At 38.0% G+C, this 23080-nt stretch overlaps 3 protein-coding genes across 3 annotated transcripts; 1 reads left to right on the plus strand and 2 right to left on the minus strand.

Moving 5' to 3' along the window:
- The first annotated feature begins 6308 nt into the window (after positions 1-6308).
- Positions 6309-7181, plus strand: LOC119665749. Its single transcript, XM_038074987.1, has one exon. The coding sequence runs from the start codon at positions 6309-6311 to the stop codon at positions 7179-7181; it is 873 nt and encodes a 290-aa protein (XP_037930915.1).
- Positions 7182-16873: 9692 nt separating this feature from the next.
- Positions 16874-19322, minus strand: LOC119665754. Its single transcript, XM_038074998.1, has 3 exons — positions 19046-19322; positions 17825-18977; positions 16874-17543 (listed from the first exon to the last, which is right to left on the minus strand). Exons 1-3 carry the CDS (start codon positions 19320-19322, stop codon positions 16874-16876), a joined length of 2100 nt encoding a protein of 699 aa, XP_037930926.1.
- A 378-nt stretch (positions 19323-19700) lies between these two features.
- LOC119665755 lies at positions 19701-21374 on the minus strand. Its single transcript, XM_038074999.1, has one exon. It carries the CDS (start codon positions 21372-21374, stop codon positions 19701-19703), a length of 1674 nt encoding a protein of 557 aa, XP_037930927.1.
- Between the last annotated feature and the right edge of the window lie 1706 nt (positions 21375-23080).

Below are 23080 nucleotides of genomic sequence, written 5' to 3' on the forward strand. Positions count from 1 at the left end.
ATATAGAATTAGTCAATGGCACGATTTTTATTTATTTTTGTTTCATGTCTGCGGTGGTAACTGGATGCCAAGAACCACACCCCGAAACTGGCGAGCAAAGCGGGCCTGCCACCATGCCATGCTCGGCATCTAAGGACCACACTAATAATAACAGGCAGACATAGCAACGTTTGTCTGTATCTATGGAAATTAGTTCGACAATGACAGGCGATATGAATTTTTGTATCGTTCGCTGCTTTAGACAAGAAATGTGTTTTTACTAGAACCAATTGTTGAAGTTGTGGTTTCCAACTACGGCGTCGGCGGTTATAGAAGCGTGCTTGTATAGATGCTGCTCTGTGAAGGTTTTGCTTCACCATTTTAAAAATTTGTTCCAATTTACTGCACTTTGCGCATGGTGTGTTTGAACATTCTCCTGTTCCGGGTGTGTATTCTTTAAGTAGTGTCGCAAGTAATTTTAACTCCCGACTTTGTACCAGAAAAGCAAAGCTGAAACCAGTAGTATCTGATTTCGTAGTGTTTATTGCGAAGGCGATTTCAGGAAGCACTTCATCCCATTTACGTTGTTACTCGTGGAAGATTTGGGACATCAATATTTTAATAGTCCTGTTTACACGTTCCGTAGGATTTTCTTGTGGGGTATATGGTGCGGTCGGCTGGTGTTTCATTCCGATTTTCCTTACCTATTCGGTGAATAGTTTACTAGTGAACTGGGAACCATTATCAGTGATGATTACTTTCGGGGTTCCAAATCTTGTAATTACGTAGGGCTTGTATCACATTTACACTGGTGGCTTTCCTCATTGCTATTAGTTCCACCCATTTGGAGAATTTGTTCAGTATCACTAGTAATTTGACGTTCCCACCTCTTAATCGAGGTAGAGGTCCTACAAAATCAACACTTATTGTCGCCCATGGTTCTTCACTGATATGACTGAGCATTAATCCAGCAATTTTAGCGTTGTTTGGTTTGAACTCTTGGCAAAAAGTGCATTCTTTTACATGTTTGGTAATATCTCTTGTCATTTTTGGTCAGTAGTGTATTCTACTTATGGTTTTCCGTATCCTGGCATGTGTGTCATCGTGATTTTCTTGCATTACTCGGTCTCTGATGGTTTTGGGTCCACATAATTTCCAGATTTTCTCATGTGAAGTTGAGCATGAAATCGGCATTTATTTGTACATTTACCCATTAGACATAGTTAAGTCGGGTACCGCTTCTGGTTTTCTTCTGATGATGTCGAGGTTTTTCTGATACCAGGTGCACACTGCCTTCTCTTCGGGTGTGGTTAAACTTTGGTTCAATACCTCCACTGGTTGCCGGGATAGTGTATCTGCTACGATGTTAAGTTATCCTTTCCGATATTGGGTATCAAAGTGGTGCTGTTGTAGCTCTAATGCCCATCTAACAATTCGACCGGTGGGGTTTTCTATTGAATTTAGCCATTTAAGTGCCAAGTGATCCATCATGATAGTAAAGTTATAACCTTCCAGGTATGGTCCCATCTTTCTCACCGCCCAGACTATGGCTAAGCATTTCTTCTCTGTTGCCGAGTAGTTGATCTCTGACGTCGTAAGGTGCCGGCTGGCATAGGCTACCACTTTCTCGGAGCCCTCGATATGTTGTGTCAGCACAGCTCCAATTCCTATATTACTAGCATCTGTTTGAAGGCAGAATTTCTGGCTAAAATCGGGATAAGTTAACACCGAAGCTTCCGTTAGTCGTTTCTTCACTTCGAGAAATGCTTCTTGTTGTGTCTCTCCCTATTTTCAATGTTTTCCTTTTTTCAGCATAATTGTAAGGGGGTAGGTCTGAGATTTGTCGGAGTTTGTAACTCCTGAATAGCTGCGATTTTGTCCGGGTTAGTATGAATTGCTTGTGAACTCAATACATGTCCAAGATGTTTTGTTTGTGTTTGAAAAATCTACTCTTCTCGACGTTTATCTTAATATTATCTAATTTTAATCGCTGAAGGACTTTCTTTAGGTTTTCCACATGATGTTCAAAAGAGGTACCAGTTACGATGATATCGTCTAAGTAAGCGAAAGTAAATGGATCGAGCTCCGCTCCTATTACCTGATCGAGAGCTCGTTGGAAAGTTGCTAGAGCTGACTGCAATCCAAATGGTAACACCCGCCACTGGAACAGTCCTCTTCCCGGAAGCGTGAATGTCGTAAATTGCTTGCTGTTCATATCCATCGGAATTTGCCAGTACCCATCCATGAGATCGATACTGGTAACATCCTTGAGCCGGTCAAGGATGTGGTATATCTTCGGTAATGGATAAGCATTTGGTATCGAATGTGCATTCAGTTGTCGGTAATCGCCACAGAATCTCCATTCGACATTCTTTTTCCGAACCAGGACGATTGGGGCACACTTGATGATTCAATACATCCTTTAGCGAAAAGCTCCTTTACCTTGGCATCAATGATTTCCTGCATCGCTGGGTTCCGAGAGTAATAGCGTTGCTTGATGGGGCGGTCATCTTTCTGTTATCTTGTGCGTTGTAATGTTAGATATTCCTTCCATTTCTTTGAAAGCTATTAATACTTTATTGTTAGATGCAATGCCTTTGTTGACGTATGTCACGCTGCTATTCGCCATGCGTATGCGCGTGGGTATTAGATTCGTTGCACATTTGCGTTCTTTCTGTTTGCTAGTGTTTGGCTTATGAAACTTCGGACGCTCCAGTATCTAACGTTGCTTCTACCTGTTGTCCGTTGTGCTGAACTTGTGCCGTAATGCGAGTTTCGTTGGCGTGAATTTGTTTTAAGGCCTTGCAGGGTCGGAAATTCGAGAGAATGGCGTCCCTGCTGTTGGACGTCCTCTTACTTCGCTTCCCAGATATTCCTTGCAGCAGTCAATGGTTCGTGGTTCTTGTCTTCCGCATATCCAACATTAGAAGATTTTTGGATTTCGGCAACCTTTGCCAGATGTCCTATTCTTCTGCACCTCCTGCAGACATATCGTGCTTCCGGAATTTTTTGATCGTGGGATTGAACTAGATGGCTTCTTTCTTCGCTTGGCCTTGGAAGTACAGCTTGTTCTTGTTCTGAGCGTATGTATCTAATCCCGAACTTATGTATCTCAATGTTCAATCATGAACACATTAAAGAAGCCCGCAGAATTTTCAACATTTATATATTTATATTTGTCTGTTTTATATTACACTCTATTACTCCAACAACTTATACTTACTTGTTATATTTAAGTAAAATACAAATAATAGTTTAGGCGCATGCTTACCTCGTACACATGCACACAAACTTAATCTTAAGTTTATCTTACAAAAGATGCGCAAATTTATTTAGGCACATACTTCTCACATACACATGCGCACAACTCTTAATCTTAAAACAGATGCGCATATTTATTTAGGTTATGCTCAATAATTGTTTAGACACATGCTTATCAAATTATGCACATTAAGTAGAATAAGAAAATTGTGTATAAACTGTAGTATTTTAAGAAATAAAAGTAGTATCTTATAAATTCTCAAACCGTTCAGTAGTTTTATTTCTGAACACTCGGTGATACCCTAGATAGTAGGATCAGTTTTAAAACTCACTTAAAACAATCGGGAGAAATAGCATCACGTGTTTGTAACACATTATCCCGGTTAATGTCAAACAGAGAAGGCCCCAAAGATACCGCTAGAGTTCTTTTAGAATCAGTTTTTAAGTTGATTATGCTATATGCTGCTCCTATGTGGGCACATGCTACAACCATAAAGTAGTATTCACGCGTAATGAAAAGTGCACATAGATTATCAAACTTACGCAACTGCCGTGCTTACCATATAGTATCGGACGATGTTGTGGGAGTGTTGGCTGGATACATGCCAATAGACCTTGAAGCTCTCTTGGCCAGAGACAGTTTTTTCCTACGTTTTCGTCTACGAATTACTAAAACTCAGCAATCTCCGTCAGATTCTTATCTAAAAATAAGTGACAAGTACCTTAATGAAAAGCGACATAGATGGGACCATCCCCAAAAGTCAAGATGAATTCATTATTCCCAAATATGAAAGTTTGGGACTTGGGAATTCAATCAACGCAGTTCCTTACCGGCATGGTTGCATCCGTAAATAATAAATACAGGTTCAGGCTGGCCAGTAACTCATACTGTCAGTTTTGTCCAGATAAAATTGAGAGTCCAAACTATATGATTAGGGACTGTATAAGATTCGTAGATACTAGACAAATCCAGAGACACTAATTGGTGAAGCCAACCCTTCTACTTTGGTAATGCAGATGTTGGCAAACATTGAAGAGTGGAGTCTATACAAGTGCATAATCTCTAAACCAATAAACATTGTTAGAGCGGACGAAATACTTAGTAAACTATCGGAGTGAAAGCACGCTAAATGCTCTTATAACCTGCCCTGTCGTATCTGTGGTTCGACTGCAAGGAATACGCAGACAATTTGAAATATAAGCTGTGATAAACCAAGAACCAGTATTTTATTAAATATTAAAAAAAAAGTTTTCTTTCTAACAGTAGTGAACAACAACAACAAAAATTCATTTTTATATTATTTTAATTAATTGAATTTTTGGCTGACCATACCGCTGTTTCGAGTATTGCCAAATACCCATCAACAGTGATCTTGGAAATTCAACAGTGATCTTAAATTAATTAATTAATCCAAAAAAATCAAAAAAAATTTTTTTTTTGAAAAGTGGTTTTTCTGGAAAGTGCCGTGTGGTCAACCACACGCTGGGACCCATAGCACATTTTTCTCTCTTCGATAGTACAAACATTTTATATGTGTTTTGTTCGCAAATATGGTATTTACTTACTTTTATGGTGATTACTCCACCATCATTGTAAGTTGTATAAAGTACGTATAAAGTAAGTAAAGACGTATAAAGTATGTATAAAGTAAGTATAAAATTCAATGTTTTATGCTTTTCAAATATTTATTAATCAAAAAATATATTTGAATTATTACATATGTATTAGGCTGTCAGCCGACTTCTCCGCTTGCGGAAACGGTGTACGCACCAGCAGTAACTTCGTCGCGATCTCAGGTAAGGCGGCAGGAAATTATTGAGGTCTTGTCTTCAAATTCCGAAGCCGTTGAATCTGGTGATTCCGACACCGGCAGTGTGGTATCACAAAAATCCGGTTTAACTGTCGTTGGCTCCAAAGTTGGCAACCTCACTTTGGAATCCCCAAAATTTACTCACCTTAAAAGAAGTGAGCGAGGAGGGTTTAAGGCGGCCATGTCTTCGGGCCATAGCAGGGCAGAGGCTCTTAAAATTGCTATGCAACCTCCGCCTGCGAACAAGCGGGTCAGATCGGAGGAGCAATCCCCCGGTTTGTTTCCCGCCAAAAAACCTAAGGTGGCTCACGTGGGGCTCACCAAGCCATCGTACAGCGTAGCTGTTAAAGGCGTACGCTTAGGCTTCACGTCGGCCGATCCGGCTGGCACTTCGCTCTCTACAGAGCAAATTACGCTTCTCCAAACAGCCATTATTGATGTTGCTATTGAGCAACACAACGACGAAATACAGCCGGAGTTCGAAGGGTGTTTACCTAGAACGGGGTGGCTGCTTATCGTCTGCAGTGATGCAAAAACTGCGAAGTGGGTCAAGCAATGCTCAAGCCACATAGGGGCCAAATGCGGACTCGCTATAAACGTGGTAGAGGAAAAGGATTTCCCACGAACTCACGTCGTTCGTGGCTATTTTCCTCAGAGTTTGACACTGTCAAACGAAAAAGTTCTGGCTACCATTGGTACCCAGAACAAATTCTCCACCAAGCGGTGGAAGGTGATACGTAGGCTGACTCAGGATCAGATGCTTCACCTAGTCTTCGTCATTGATGACGAATCTATGAGGAAGTTGTCCGAACTTAAAGGTAGGATTGCATACCGGTTCGGACACCTGAGATTGATGGTAAAGGGAACCACCCCCGCTCATTCTCACCCCATAGATAATACTCCAAAGGTGGTTCAGGATGATAGTACTATCCAATCATCCTCGGCTTCGGCAGCATCCCTTACGGATGTTTGCCCAACAGTGACTGTTCCTGAGGAAGAGGAACTAGACACACGTCCCTCCACAAGCAAGGCTGTGAGCTCTGCTAGTGGGCGTGTAGTTCAGATTCCCACCTCGGTAACTACGTCCACCATGCTCTCCACGGGCACGACAACTGTAGCAGGTAAACCACGGACCGCTACCAATAAAACACCCTTAATCGGTAAAATTTTACCGAAGCAATCAAAGGGTGATAGGAACAAAGGTTCTCGACGAGACAAACGTGAAAGTCTCGTCCGTAAGTCTCTTAACGAGATATAATGAGCGCTCTTGAAGTTCTCCAGGCAAATCTGCACCATGCTAAGGGAGCATCGGCCACCTTGTGCAGAATTGCCCAAACCGACAACATCGCTCTAGGACTTATCCAAGAGCCGTGGGTGTTTGGTGGCCACATTCGGGGTCTCAACACAAAATCAGGTAAGCTGGTTTATGACCGTTCGATAGCAGTGCCACGTGCAGCTATCCTAATCGGTGGAGATGTAAAATATCTTCCGTTAACCAACTTTATTTCTAGAGACCTAGCAGCGGTTCTAGTCGAAGTCCCAACACTAGGAGGGGCCACAGATATAGTCATGGCCTCTGCCTACTTCCCAGGTGATGAAGAAACCATTCCACCATCGGAAGTCCAGCAGCTGATCAACTTCTGCAAGTCCACTGGGCGGCAGCTAATCTTGGGCTGTGACGCTAATGCTCACCACACAGTGTGGGGGAGCAGCAACGATAACAAAAGGGGTGAGTACCTATTAGATTATATTATGTCGATAGGATTAAGTATAGCTAACAAAGGTAGTAAACCCACTTTTATTAATGCAATTAGAGAAGAGGTATTAGATCTCACTCTTTGCACCAGAGGTATTGAGGAATCTATATGGAACTGGCGAGTGTCGGACGAAGTGTCCCTCTCAGACCATCAACATATTAGGTTTGAAATTCCCGGTATATCCGAGCAGCAAGATAAAGTGTACCGACCACAGAAAACCAATTGGCTTAGGTACAGGGACTTGGTGGGTTCCGAAAATTTTTCTCTAGCTAGGCCACTAAGAACTCGTGAAGAGATAGAGTTGGCTGCAAACCATTTAGGTGAGGTTTTACTGACCTCCTTTCACAACAGCACGGTTGCAGGTAATGCTTGAATTAGAGGTAAGGTTCCTTGGTGGGACTCGCAACTAGCTAATAAGCGTAAACTAGTAAGAAGCTTATTCAATAGAGCAAAACGCTCTGGTAGTTGGGAACATTATAGAACAGCACTCACCGACTACAACAATTCAATCAGACAGTCCAAACGGGCCAGCTGGCGTAGCCATTGTGATAGTATTGATAGGTTGCCTGAGGCTGCTAGACTACACAAGGCTTTAAATAAGGTCAAAACAAATGAAGTAGGCCTTTTAAAAAAACCGGACGGATCCTTCACTACTGGTCGTGAAGATACCCTCGAGTTTCTCTTGCAAACACACTTCCCAGGCTCCGTAACTGGACCACCAACATCACATTCATATAGGGAAGTTACTGCTCCTACATGTCAGGAATACGCACTATCTGGTGTTATCTTTGACAGGGACAAGGTGCAATGGGCGATCAACTCATTTCAACCATTTATGGCGCCTGGAAGCGATGGTATCTACCCTGCTCAATTGCAGAATTGTATAGACATCATCATAGACCCATTAATAAAACTCTTTAGGGCTTGTTTTACTATGGGTTATATCCCTCATTCCTGGAGAGGAGTGAACGTGATCTTTATTCCCAAACTTGGGAACAAACCTATGGACCAACCCAAGTCCTACAGACCCATTAGTCTTACGTCTTTCTTATTGGAAACCGTCGAAAGGCTGATTGATCTGTACATACGGAATAAATTGGAACAAACTGTCCCACTCCTCTCCACCCAATATGCCTACTCAAAAGGCAAATCTACAGGGGTTGCGCTGTATCATTTAGTCAGCAAAATTGAAAGCACGTTTCAATCTAAAGAGATCGCCTTATGTGCATTTCTGGATGTAGAGAGAGCTTTCGATAACACATCTTACGAATCCATATCTGGAGCACTGGCCCGTAAAGATATAGACTCATGTACAATAACGTGGATAGATAGAATGTTGCGTGATAGGAACATATCCTCCAAGTTAGGTAGCACTATCGCAAGCATTAATGCTGTACGGGGCTGCCCCCAGGGTGGGGTTCTCTCACCATTGTTATGGATGCTGGTAGTCGATGACTTACTAGTTAAACTGGAGCAATCTGGGTATCATGCCATAGGTTATGCAGATGACCTGGCAATCATTGTAACAGGTAAATTTGACACCACAGTTACAGACGTAATGCAGGCGGCATTACACAAAGTCTCGAACTGGTGTATCAAAGAAGGCCTAAGTATTAACCCAAAAAAAGCGGTAATTGTACCATTTTCTAGAAGGTACAAAGTAAATATTGGGTCCCTATCTATTAAGGATACGGCTATTGAATGCTCCGATGAAGTCAAATATTTAGGGGTCACCCTAGATAAGCGTCTTAACTGGAACACTCACCTGAATAATATAATTGGCAAAGCCACCCGGGTCATGTGGACATGTAGGACCGCATATGGTAGAACCTGGGGCATAAGTCCTAGAATTATATCATGGTTATACTGCACAATGGTCAGACCCATTGTATCCTACGCAGCTCTTGTTTGGTGGAATAAGGCGCAACAAAATGCTGCAATAGTCAAATGCAATAAACTGCAAAGACTCGTATGTATTGCTATGACGGGATCTATTAGAACATGTCCCACATTAGCACTGGAGTCCATAGTGGGTCTCACCCCTCTGCATCTCTTTATTAAAAAGACAGCAGCTATGAGTGCAGCTAGGCTACACCCTGTCATCGACATGCACGGAAGTCTCGTCAGTCAAAAATCTATCTGCAGACTAGTTCCTGGCATAGAGATCTGCGATAGGACAGATCGCATGAACATGGAACTTCGCTTCGGTAGGAAGTTCGAAGTCCTCATACCCGATCGATTGGACTGGGTAAATGGCACTCCTGGATTTGAACCAAAAGTGATTTCGTGGTATACTGATGGCTCAAAAACCAAAGAAGGAGTTGGTGCTGTAATATTTGGTCCTAACACCAGAATCTCGCTCGCGCTGGGTATATGGCCCACTGTCTTCCAAGCAGAGGTTCACGCCATCGATTTCTGCGCTCGTATCAACATTAACAAAGGGTTGAAAGGCGCCCGAATCTGTATTTATTCAGATAGTCAAGCAGCAATCAAAGCGTTATGCTCCTGGAAGTTTTTCTCAAAGCTTCTAGCAGACTGTTATGACACACTGCAGCAGCTGGCAAGCAATAATAAAGTGACACTGTGCTGGGTGCCTGGTCACACAGGAATTCATGGAAATGAGTCTGCCGATAGTCTTGCACGGGCAGGATCCGCCACTCTAATCTGTGGCCCAGAACCTTTCTGTGGATTAAGTTGGTCTACAACTAGGTCTCTAATCAATGATTGGATCTCAACCGAGAGAAGTCGCTACTGGCGCGACAGTCGAGGTATCTGTCAGGCTAAAGAGCTGGTTCTCCCTTATAGTTACAATAAGATATCCTCCTTCAGCAGAACAGAGTTGAGGTTGCTAGTGGGATATCTAACGGGTCACCATGGGCTACGTTACCATCTCAACAAAATGGGCCTATCTGAAGAGATAGATTGTAGACTCTGCTTAGAGGCAGAGGAGACAACCAGCCACATTCTATGTGACTGCCCAGCTTTGATCTGGGCCAGGAGGAAATCACTGGGTCGGGAATTGCTTTCACCTTCCGACATTAGGAAGTCCTCAACAACCGACATTTTGATCTTCGTTCGAAAGGCGGAATGTCTTTTGTTCAGTTAGGGTCTGTTGTAGCACAAAAGATCAATCATGGTCGCAGTGCTCTGCTCAAATGGGAGCTAGTACCCTGTTATTTCCTATTCCTATTCCTACATATGTATTAAATTATGTGAAAAGAAATAAGTTTACTTGCGTCATTGTCTACGATCAATGTAATATTGTTTATTTTCATAGAAAATTTTAAAGCAATTTTCTACATGACCATTTAAATAGCACTTTTCATATATAAAAACTGTGGCTTTTGGTGTACGAACAATACAGTGGTGGCGATTTCGAGTTTGAGCGTGCATACTCGTTACACGTGGTAAATTTTTTGGAAGATAAACATCTTCTGATGCACTGTGACTTTGCTTTTTCAAATCATCGTAAGCGTAGCTTCTGTAATGAACATTGAGTTCTCTGATGGAAGACAAAGGTTTCTGGCAATGATATCCTTGAAGTCTAACTGAGGCAACGGTTTTTTGTTAGTAGAAGTAGCGAATTAGTTTCCAAGCGTTTACTACAGCACTATCTAAACACTGTACCCATAATGGTCACCACCACTTTTTGCTTCTATTCCCGATACGATAGTTAACAACTCTATTGTCATATAAGTTGACGCCACCCATGAGTCGATAGTAGTTGTTGATAACTTGAGGCTCTCCAACCTTTTTTTTTTCTCTGCTATTGTGTTGCACATTTACTATGGGTTCAACGGAATCATGTAGTATGTTGCAATGGATACTCACAAAGGCTCAATAATTTTTTTACAACAAATGCACCGATTTCCAATTATTTGTTGTATTTGTCAGTTGCACTGGAGTACGGCAGAAACTGAAAGATATACCCGCTATCCAAAGAAAGGGTTCATAGCTTATAACCGAAACGTATTGGTTTTACAAGTTCCAATGTGAATAGCTGCGACTCAGGTATTTCTACAAGACCACCATAATCTTGTGCATTTGATTCGTATACAACTTCAGTAGTATCAAAATACTCTCTCACAATTAGTCACGCGGAATTCAAAAAAGGAGAACAAAATTTTAAAGTCGCATGTAATGTTTGTTGATATTTTATCATCGTTAATTATTTCATTGTCCGATTCACTAGCAACATTATCAGATAGCAAACATTATTATTCAATATGCATCGGAATGTCACTTCGCACTAATGAGTCGCTCCAATTGCCAATAATATGCAATAGTTCCTGATTTCTTAGATGTCTTAAGCACGATTTTATAATTTTATTTTAAGTAAAACATTGACGACAGAACTTTTACCAAGAACAAATGTAAGTCCTATAGGTGTAAAACAATAAAATTTCGACTAACTCAACCAGCAATTTAATATGAAAATAGACTTATTACTATTATGCATAGTAAAAAACACAAGTTCAAGTTAATTAGAAGAGTATGATATTTATTAGAGATATTACTCCTATTTTATTTCATTACCTAACGAGAAACATGTATATTGCAGTGTTTTATCATTAATACTATAATGATTCAGCGTGTGGTTCACGCCTTTTTTCGCCGGCGTCTGGTGGAAACTAACTGTTACTAAGGCGCTGGCAAAAATTACGAAAATTGAAATTGGATTTTTGTGAACACATGTTATAACAAATATTTTAGTTTATATTTCTGTTTATTTTAATTTTAGTTTGATTAAAAAAGCATTTTTTTGGACACTTTTTATTTCGGACCAGGTAAAGTCATGAACAGATGAAAATTGTTCGAAATATGTATTTTTATGTTATTAAGATATCAAACTAAGTAACAAAAATAAGAAATATTGAATTAATTACTTTTATATATTTTTAAATAATTTTCAAAGTTAGCCGTGTGGTGTACCACTCTGAGGTACGAAATGGGTTAATTAAAATAATATAAAAATGAATTTTTGTTGTTGTAAATAAAAAAATTTCTTTATTGTACATTAATATTAATATTATCTGTACGCTACTTGGTGGCCAATTTTTGTGTGTAAAGTAGTTTGAGCACTTGTAACCCAAACTACTTGTATTTTTTGTGTTGATTAGTTTGAGCACTTAAAACCTAACCTAATCGATGCGAGAAAGTAAGAAACAGAGTTCGGAATGTGGTGCACAAAATCGCACACTGCACTGTGCGAGTGGAAATTGTTTTTAAAATATGTACACGCACATTTGTGGTGTTAAGAAAAAAAATGCACGCACTCAAATTTGTTGTGCGATTTCAAATTTCACATCGCACAAAGCAATGATTGTGCACACAGATTCGTCCACACACATTTGTGCTGTGCGACTGATTTACAAAAATGTGCACAATCAGATGTGCGAGAAAATTTTATGCTCGCACCGCACTGTGCGACAAAAAATTCTCTTTGCACACGAGTGTGCTGCTCATATTACGTTTGCACAAATGTGCACAAATGTGCGACTGCACAAACGTGCACAAATGTGCACAAATGTGCGGTTGCACAAACGTGCACAAATGTACGATTTTGCGCTTGCACCCAAGGGTGGAAAAAAATTACAGGAACTTCACAATTTTGTTTGAAATAGAAAATATTATATTGTTGCAAATTTTGAAGAAATTGATATTTGCGTTCTTTGGGACTGTAACTTATATTAAAAATTGCATAAATTAACAAATATTTAAAATAATTATTTTTGTTAAGTAATGTTAACTAAAAATTATAACTGTCTTAACCTTATTTGTATTTTAACTTAAAATATCAGTTTTTTGTATATTACTTTGTGCATTTTTAAATGCAAATATAGTAAGTGATCTTAAAGTATTTGTTTGGAAAGTTTTGCACCAGTTTAAAAGAAATAAAAACATATTTTAGGAAGTTTTTTTTATGCCCAAAAAATATGTATTTACATAGGTAGAGTATCTAACTTTTATTAAAAAACACGAAAGATTAGGAAAATATTTTTTTTGAACAGGTAGCAGGTATTGGTATTGGTGTATTTGTTTAATAAAATTTGCAACAGTTTAAAAAAGATAATACAGGAGGGCCACAAATAGATATTTTTCTTCTCCAGAAATATGTATTCACTTAGGTAGAGTATCTAACATTCATTAAAAAACGCGAAAGATAAGGAAAATATTTTCTTGAACAGGTAGCAGGATTTTAGCGCCCTTTCTACTGTGCTAAGTAACCAAAGATATAATTTAAGTGAAAAAAATATTTCAGCAATGTTATTAATAAGATTAAATGAAAATTTACTTCAAAAAATATGTAATAAAAATTATATATTTTTTAATAAGAAATTAAGATATTAAATTATTGAATTATTTCAATAACTTCGTTAAATTTAAGCTGTAATTAAAGATAAAAAATTAAGTGAAATCTAATAACAAAATTAATTTATGTTGTTGTAAAAAATATTTAATTTGGTTTTTATAACCTTACTAACGAATCTTAGTGTACAACTTACTATTAAATAAAATTTTATGAAGTAGTCCAAAATTGATATATATAATTTTTTCAAAGTACGATCCGTAGAACCGATCCTCTTTACTTATAACATTTTGAAACAAATACTCTTTCTCTATTAAATTCATGTACCTATTTAATATAACAAAGTTTTCAAGTACATTGTGAAATTAACTTTATTCCCATGTTTTAAATTAGTAAACCTTAAAATAATAAGTAATATAAGCAATAAATGTAAATCTAATAATAAATTCAAAATTAAAATATAAATACAAAATCATTTCTTCAATAAAATATTTCGCATTAAGACCAAAATTAATACAAATCAGTTTTACGTACAATTTTGCTGCGATATTTGTCATAATATTGTGCGCTTTTAAATCATCATTTCACACAAATGTGCAGTAGACATTTCGTCTCCGCACATTTGGGTGCATTTTTATTTTCGAGTCTGCACACAAAATGTGCTCCTCGTATTCTTTTCTGCACACGTTGTGTGCGAGAGCAAGCTGGCTGCCGCACACACAATGTGCTGTGCGAAATAACTTCGGCACAAACACCGAATGCGTGTGCGAGTTTTATTTCACTCCACCACATTCGTGTGAAATGTGCGTTTTGTTTGTGCACACAAGATGTGGCACTTAAGATGTGCACAAAAATTTTCGCACACCACATTTGTGGTGTGAAATTTTATTTAGAATCGCACAACATTTGTGCGTGGTGTTTTGCATTTTTGTGCACAGCACAGTGTTTTTCTGAACCCTGGTAAGAAATGAAAGTTATAATTGGTTTGTATTTCGTTTCTTTTTCTGAACTTTATTAAAATTATTTCTTCTATTTATACAAAATTATTTCATAAAAAAGCTATTAAATTATGCATTAATTGACAATAAATATTAATGCATAATTCACAAATAAATAAATTTGCCTACGCTGTGCTGACATAATTATAGGCCATTGACCAACAAGAAAAGCTGATAATGCAAAATTGCACTTTTCGTTGGTCAATGACTGGTCGCAGTGTTGGCCCAAATAATATGTAAACACATGTAACCAAATATCATAACAAAAACAAAAATATAAAATAATATTAATTAAATACAAACATAAACATTCTCCCTGCCGTTGAGTGCCAACTCAACTTGTCCTAGGTTGTGGTCACAGTGAAGTCCAAATTTTGTTGACGTAATTCTGCATTCTGCATATCATTTCCTCGTGTTGAAATTTCGCTTACTGTGTGTTTCTGACATATGTTATGTTTGGTTTTCCAAGTAATGATTATTATTATTGTTATAGAAATTAACAACGCCAAATAACTTATCGTATGATGATGAATACTGTTTAATCGCACTGTGGAGGGAAGATACGTCAAGTTTTCCTTAGTTAGCTGGTTCTGTAATTCTGTGAGTTCCTTGAGTTGTGTTTCTACATCATTTGGTGTTGTATTGAAGATTTTCTGCATCTCATTAATGTGTACAACTGTTGATAAATTTCCAAATCGTGGAAATGACGTGGATACAGTGCTGGAGATAAAATAGTGGCCATGTATGGTTATTTCTGCGTTTTTAATGATGCACGTAGGTCCAAATGTAAGCATTCCGGATCCTATCAGTGAGAACTGACTCAAGTAGGTCTCACAACTAGCTGACATCAATGTTTCAAGTTTTGTTGCGTATAGCCACTGGGTCGGGTTGTGTAGTTGTTTCAATGCAATATTTCCTTGAAGTTTTATTATATTGCATGTTGTTGACTGGTTACCATTAAATAGATTAATTTCACATGAATGTACCGATGATGCTATACCTAGTCTTGTTTGTTTATTAGCGCAAAGGTATATATTATCCTTGGTTAAAAAACATTCCCGTAACTTATGGTCATCAAATGGAATGTACTGATCTCGAACAGTGTTGGTTGCCAAGTACTCCACTTCAGTTTTGATAATTATCATGGTTTTGTTTATTACAACCGGTATCGGTGTTGTCTTGAACAATTCAAATTGTTGCTTGTCTAGCAGTGGTAGTTGTATTAAAAATAATACATGCTGATTTTTAATTGTTGACTTCACTTTCATTAGCTTGTAAAAATCGGTCAAATTGTCTTCTGTGAACGGTAATGTACGCGACGATGATTCTGTTAATCTCCTTTGTTAATTGCTCAGGAGTTAATAGCAGTGGACTGATTTTCCCATGATGTGTATCTGTAAGCACATTAATTATCTCCGACTGGATGTGTTGAAGATTGGATACCATTAATGTGAGTTCTGCAGATAATGAAAGTAGTAATTGAGTGACATGTATCTGTTCTGTTGCAGTTCCAATTCTATTCAGAAACTCATCAGCCTGCTTTTGCAAATGATTCATTCGGGACTGCATGGTAACTTCATCTCGTTTGATTATATTTATTGTGGAATCTATAATAGATGTTTGATTATGAATTAACTGCATTGCATAATCATCTCTACTGTTAAGTTGATTTATTGTGTCAGACATGCTCTCAGCGTAATCTGAATCAAGCACTCCGAATAAGGTGTGTGCAATATTTCCTACTATGTTAATTGCAGCTCGCTTGTTCCGGCTTTTATATAATAATGTTTGGTCTTGCAACAACTCATCTCTTACATGTTTAAAATGAGTATAGAGAGAAGTACATGCTGTATGTGTTTGCAATACTGAACATAAACGTTTGATGGTTTTAGTCCCGTTGTTGAAGGAGTCCATTTCGGTCCAATATGGATGAAGATCATAGTAAACAATCATTTTCCATTCTGCCGTTGCTACTTTCATCAAGCCAATGGATTCAATGTATATTCCTAAATTATTGTCGAAACGTGTTACATTCACTGAATTCCCTGATACCAATGGCAGGAATAATAGTGATAATAACATTGTGCACAGTAATGAATTAGACATTGGCCGTGAATACTCTTTAGGTGGCTCGTCTTGCTCTGCGTCTTCGTGTGGTGTTTTCGAATTCGCTTTTGTAAAACTTTTTGAAAGTTGTTCATCAGAAACAGGATATTGTTCATCGGATGGAAACAGAGGCGCTAGTCTTGTCAAAGGACGTCTTAGAGTTCCTGAAGCCATTTTAACATCAACCACGCGAACAAGACCGTCATCTCCCTTATATACCTTTGAAATACGTCCAAGCGGCCATTTTAATGTAGGAACATTATCTTCCTTGATGATTACAAGGGTACCTTCTGTTATATTTGGATTGGCTGCTTTCCATTTGTGTCGACATTGTAGTTCATTGAGTTACTCGGTTTTCCAACGTTCCCAAAAGTCCAATTTGAGGCGAGAAACTAATTTCCACCTTGTCACCAAATTTATATTTCCTGATTGGACATTTGCATCTGCCATTGCTGTGAGCGGTTCTCCGATTAAGAAATGTCCAGGTGTTAGTGCTGACAAGTCATTCGGATTACTCGACATAGGGGTCAATGGTCGAGAGTTCAGTATTGCTTCGACTTCTACTACCACAGTCTCTAGTTCCTCATATGTTAGTGAAGTCGTCTTAGTACTTCGTATCAATAAGTGTTTTGCTGATTTGACTGCTGCTTCCTACAGTCCACCGAAGTGTGGTGCACGAGGAGGTATAAATTTAAATGTTATTCCTCTTTCATTACATTCGTTAATTATCTTCTCTTGTGCCTTGTTTGCTTGAATTGAGTCTGCAAGTTCAATTAGTTGATTGTTTGCTCCCACGAAATTTGTGGCATTGTCACAAAACAAATTTTTGCAGTGTCCTCTTCGAGCAATAAAACGTTTCAGCGATCCGATGAATGCATCTGTGGTTAAATCGCTAACTACTTCGAGGTGAACTGTCTTAGTTGTAAAACAACAGTACACAGCAATGTATGCCTTGTGTGGTTTCTTGCCTCGGATTCTATAATGTATCCAAAAAGGTCCGCAAAAGTCCACTCCAGTGGTGAGGAATGGTCGCCCAGGTTGTACTCTTGTCGCTGGCAAATTACCCATCAGTTGTTCATAAAATCGTGGTCTTACTTTAGTACAACGTACACAATGTTGTACTAATGACCTTGCCATCAATTTGCCCTTAATTGGCCAGTATCGTTGACGCATGTTAGCTAGGAGAGACTGTGGACCACAGTGCATGTATTTCTTATGGACTTGTTCCATTATTAATTTGAAAATGGGGTCGTTATAAGGCAACAACATAGGATGTTTTGCGTCATACGATAATGTGGCTGCATCCAAATGTCCACCAACTCTTTGATGCACGTATTATCAATAAAAGGTGCCAGTGATGCCAATGCACTGGACTTATTTATTCTACCATCAGATTTCATAATTTTGATTTCATTTTTGAATTCTGCATATTGAATACTTTTGATGATGACCTGATGTGCTGCATCTAGATCATCTGGAGTCAAAAAATTGCTTGAATGATCATTTTGTATCCTTCTGGTTCTTTTTACGAATCTTAATATATACGATAATATCCGTTGAAGTCTTCCAAATGAGTTGTTGTGTCGTATTGAGTATATGAACTCTCCAGGATTTGCTGTGCCTTCAACAACAGACAATGTAGATACTTGAGTTTCCTTCTTCCGTTCAGGATCAATGAGGGTTTCGGATTTTAACGCTGATGATGGTTTTGAAGGCCACAATTCTTTCCGACCATGTAAGAACATGGGTCCATAAAACCACATACTTGATGACTGTAGTTTATGGGGTGCAAGGCCTCTTGATAAAATGTCAGCTGGATTGTGTTCCAAACTGACGTGGCACCACTGACTTGTGGCTGTTAATTGATGAATGTTGCTTACTCTGTTTGCAACGAAAGTGTGAAACTTTGATGATGGAGAGTTGATCCATGATATCACTATTTGTGAATCACGCCAAAAGAACGTCTGGTAATTTCTTATTTGTAGGTCGTTCTTTATTCTTGTTGCTAGTTCTGCGCCAACCACAGCTGCACAAAGTTCGAGAAGAGGTAATGTCAACCTTTTCAAAGGTGCAACCCGAGATTTGGCACACAATAGTCGTACAATAATTTGACCATTCTGAAGTGTTGATCGCAAATACGCCGCAGCGCCATATACCTTTTCTGATGCATCTGTAAAGATGTGTAATTGAATGTTGGCAGGAACTTCGCCTTTGAAAATATGACGAAATATCTGCAGACAATTTACTTTTGTCAAATTGTTCAGGAACTCTAACCACTGTTTATGTAATTCAGTCGGCAGTTTTTCATCCCAATCCATCTTTAAATTCCATAATTCTTGAATAAAGATCTTTGCCATCGCCACAACTGGTGACAAAAGTCCTAGTGGATCAAATAACCTTGCTAAATCTGAGGTTGCACTGCGCTTCGTCGTGCTGCAAACGGGTTCCAATTTAACCTTCACGCATAAACTATCAGATTTTGGATACCAGGATAATCCAAGAGTTTTTGTTGTATCGTTATTATTTTCTAAATCTAAATTGACTTCTAGGTCATCGTGTGGAATTCCTTGTAGTAAACTTGGATGATTTGCGAACCATTTTCGCAATTTATAACCGTTTGCTGTCAGTATTTTGTTTAATTGACTCTGAGTTTCCAACAATGTTCTCAGACTATCTGCCCCATTTAAACAGTCATCTACATAGAAATTTCGTTTGAGAGCAGCTAGATATGGTGCTGATCTAGTACCATATGTTACTGTGTTGAGTTCAAAGTACTTTATAGGTTGACTTGGTTAATTTCTCCAAACAATAAGCTGACATTACTGTCTTCTGGATGTACAAGTATTTGTCGGTACATCTTTTCAATGTCTGTTGTAAACACATAACGAGGAAGACGGAATCGTAGTAAAATAGACAGTAATTCACTTTGAACAGTTGGTCCGATGTGTAGTAAATCATTGAGAGATTGCCCTGATGTTGTTTTGGATGATGCATCAAATACCACACGTAACTTGGTGGTGGTACTGTCAGGTTTAAGCACACAATGGTGTGGGATAAAGTAATGTGATGACATAATCCTTTCAATATCTATTTCGGTCATATGTCCCAATTTTTCATATTCATTTAAAAACTGCATGTATTGTCGTTTGAGGTGACTATCCTTTGGAAGTCTACGCTCTAGTGCTAGAAATCTATTTGTAGCAATGTCTTTCGAATCTCCCAAAGAGAATCTGTCATTTATAAAAGGAAGACGTACGATGAGTCATCCTGTAACATTCTGATATGTAGTTTGAGTGAATTGAGCTTCACATTGTTGTTCTGTTATTGACAAGACCTTTGAGTGAGTATCAACTTCTTCAACCTTCCAAAGTTGTTCTATTGCATTTTCTAAACTATCTTCAGATGCTATTCCACATGTTGCAATCATTGTGTTAGCATTTTGGATTTTTCCAGATACAATCCATCCGAGCACAGCGTTCTATAGAATTGGTAGTTCCCTTGAAAGTTGTATTTGACCAGGACTTAGGAGTTGATGATAAAATTCTGCTCCAAGCAACATATCAATTTTGTCAGACTTATAGAATGTAGGATCTGCTAATTGGATGTTATTGGGCAGATTCCAATTTGAAATTTGTAAGTGTTGCGATGGTTGATTGGATACAATTTTTGGCAACACAAATGCTTCAAGTATTGTTTTGTAATCGGTCACTTTTGATTGCACAGAAAGTGTTGTACGACTTTTAGAACTCAATTTACCTATCCCTATGCCTTCGATGCAAATCGAACTGGAGCTTACTTGCAGACCCAATCTGGATGCCAGTCGTTCAGTCACAATATTTATTTGTGAACCTGAATCCAGTACTGCTCTGCACTCGACTGTTCTTCCATTAGAGTTGGAGGCTAAAAGTTTTGCTGTTCCCAAAAGAACGCAACTGGTATGACCATGATTGATAGATGACATTAGAGTTGTTTGTGCAAGTGGCCTTGAAGTGTTTTCAACTAACTTATGATTTGATGGTTGAACTGGGTGTCTATTTTGATGCAACAGTGTATTATGTCTTCTTTGGCATATAGTACAACCCCTGCTGGAGCATTGTAATGCCATATGACCAGGTTTCATGCAGTTTGTGCACAATTTATGACGTTTTAGTAAATCATACTTCTGTTGTATGGATTTACGTTTGAAAGTTTCACATGAAAATAATTGATGACTACTATTGCAAGTAATACATTTTGATCCTGAGTCTGTAGCTGTAAGTGCTACTGCTGGATGTCGTGGTTTGTGACTTTGTTTGTGGTTTCCATTCGTCATTAATTCGAATGTCTGAAATCTTCCTTCTAGGAACCGCAATAATTCTTTTAATGAAATTATTCTTCGGCTGTCTTCTAACGATTGCTCGAATGCTGTATGTGAAGCTTTGTCCAGCTTTCTAATAATTACGTGAACCATTATGGCGTCCCAAGATTTAACATCAATACCTTGAGCTACTAATCCATAATAACATTCTTTTGTAACATCATGTATGCCCTTAAGACTGCTTGCTGATTCAATTGTTATATTTGGTTGTGATAACAATTTATTTAGTAATGCTGTCACCAAGAGTCGTTTATTGTCATACCGATTTGACAGAATATCCCAAGCTATATTGTAATTTTGCTCGGAAATTGGCAGATGCCGTATGAGGGCTTTTGGCTCACGCGCCAAATTTGTAGATAGATGGAACATTTTGTGGGCTGCGCTTATTGATTGATCATGGATCAATTGTTGAAACAAATCTCTAAATTCAATCCATTTTAAATAGTCTCCATCAAATGTTGGTAAAACTATTTTTGGAAGTCTGATTTGTTGAGTTGCTGCAGGCCCCTCTGACGTCAATCCTTCAGTTGGTTGACTGTGTTGTTTTAAATATATCAACGCGTTTTGGGCATCTTTATCCGTTGAATAGTATTGATCCCAAGTATATCCGACGATGTCTTCTGCGTCGGCTGATGACCATATTTCATCATTGTTATCCTTCAGATCCTTCTGATATTTTTCTATCAGAGAATATTTCAGATCATAATAACTTGAATGATGTTTTATGGTTATTTCTTCATATATTTCGTCTATGTTTGCGCGTAATGCATGCATTAATGACAATTGCTTTTGCATGGTTCGCATGAGCGATGTAGTATTATTTGGACTTATTACTGGCTTTCCGTCCTGTGGTTTCAGGAGTAGCCTTGATTTCTCCAACTTGAATCGTTCATCATATTTGATTACTAGATTGGAGATTTTTTCAAAGTAACCTGTACTGAAATACTCGTGTTCGAGTTCAGGTTGGGGCAATGCTTTGATTTCAGCATCATTTATTTCAAAATCATTCCATAGGGAATTTAGCTTCTTTAGTCGGTCTTCATAGTAAATGGAATCCTGCTTCCGGATACTAGAGTCCTTTTTAAAATTGGTTATCAGTTGCTCAATCACTGTACCGAGCTCTGACTGCTTCTTTAATAACGCATCCACAGCGATGTTTGAATTTTCGGTCCGAAAATTCCAATAAATACTTCAGCTGGTTAATGAGTAGACCTTTTGGTGTGTCCTTTTGTAGGTAATTGACTCCTTCGATATGTATTTCGACAAAATGAAAGCTGATATTTTATCAACAATCACGTCGGGGTCACCAAAAAATGTACGCTACTTGGTGCTAACCCAGATCCTTAATCTGTGTTAGCTTGGTAGCCAATTTTTGTGTGTAAAGTAGTTTGAGCACTTGTAACCCAAACTACTTGTAGTTTTTATGTTGATTAGTTTGAGCACTTGAAACCCAAACTAATCGATGCGAGTAAGTAAGAAATGAAAGTTATAATTGGTTTGTATTTCGTTTCTTTTTCTGAACTTTATTAAAATTATTTCTTCTATTTATACAAAATTATTTCATAAAAAAGCTATTAAATTATGCATTAATTGACAATAAATATTAATGCATAATTCACAAATAAATAAATTTGCCTACGCTGTGCTGACATAATTATAGGCCAACATATTACACACTTTCTTCAGTGCATTGACCAACAAGAAAAGCTGATAATGCAAAATTGCACTTTTCGTTGGTCAATGACTGGTCGCAGTGTTGGCCCAAATAATATGTAAACACATGTAACCAAATATCATAACAAAAACAAAAATATAAAATAATATTAATTAAATACAAACATAAACATTATCTATCTTTCAGAATTTCTCTCCAGGAACCTCTGTGCCATACAAATTCCGGTCAACATTAACGGAGTTCCACAAAACGTGGTCTTAGCTATAGGCTATTTACCAGGAGACTACACTTAGGTACCATCCCCAAAGGTCGATAAACTGGTGAACTACTGCCAGAGATCGAAGATGCCACTTATACTTGATTGCGACTCTAACGCTACAACGAAGAATGGGGAAGCACAAACACCAGTACAAGAGGTGACAACACACCAACATTTGTAACTAACTCACGCAAAGGGTTCCTAGATATTACTATAGGAAGTACTCGAGGCTGTTGTAGTGTCATACTAACCTTGACCACACACAATCTGCTGTGTGAGTTAATTAGCATGACACATTTACTCAAAACACTTAAGCTTCCATGTATGTGCAATTTATGACATAAAAAACTAAAATGCCACTTTTAAATATTTTACGAGTTAAGTAACTCGACTCGTTACAGAAAGTAAATTTTGTTTCAACAAGAAAAAAATTATTAAATAAATAGATATTTTTAATCAATTTTATTTTTTATTTGTACTTTAATTCGTTATCTTCATTTTAAGCTAAAGCTTATTTCTAACAGATTAGTAGAAAAATTATAATAATTAAAAATGTAAAAAATCAGC

Source organism: Teleopsis dalmanni, chromosome 1, assembly GCF_002237135.1.
Source record: "Teleopsis dalmanni isolate 2A chromosome 1, ASM223713v2, whole genome shotgun sequence".
Classification (NCBI taxonomy): domain Eukaryota; kingdom Metazoa; phylum Arthropoda; class Insecta; order Diptera; family Diopsidae; genus Teleopsis; species Teleopsis dalmanni.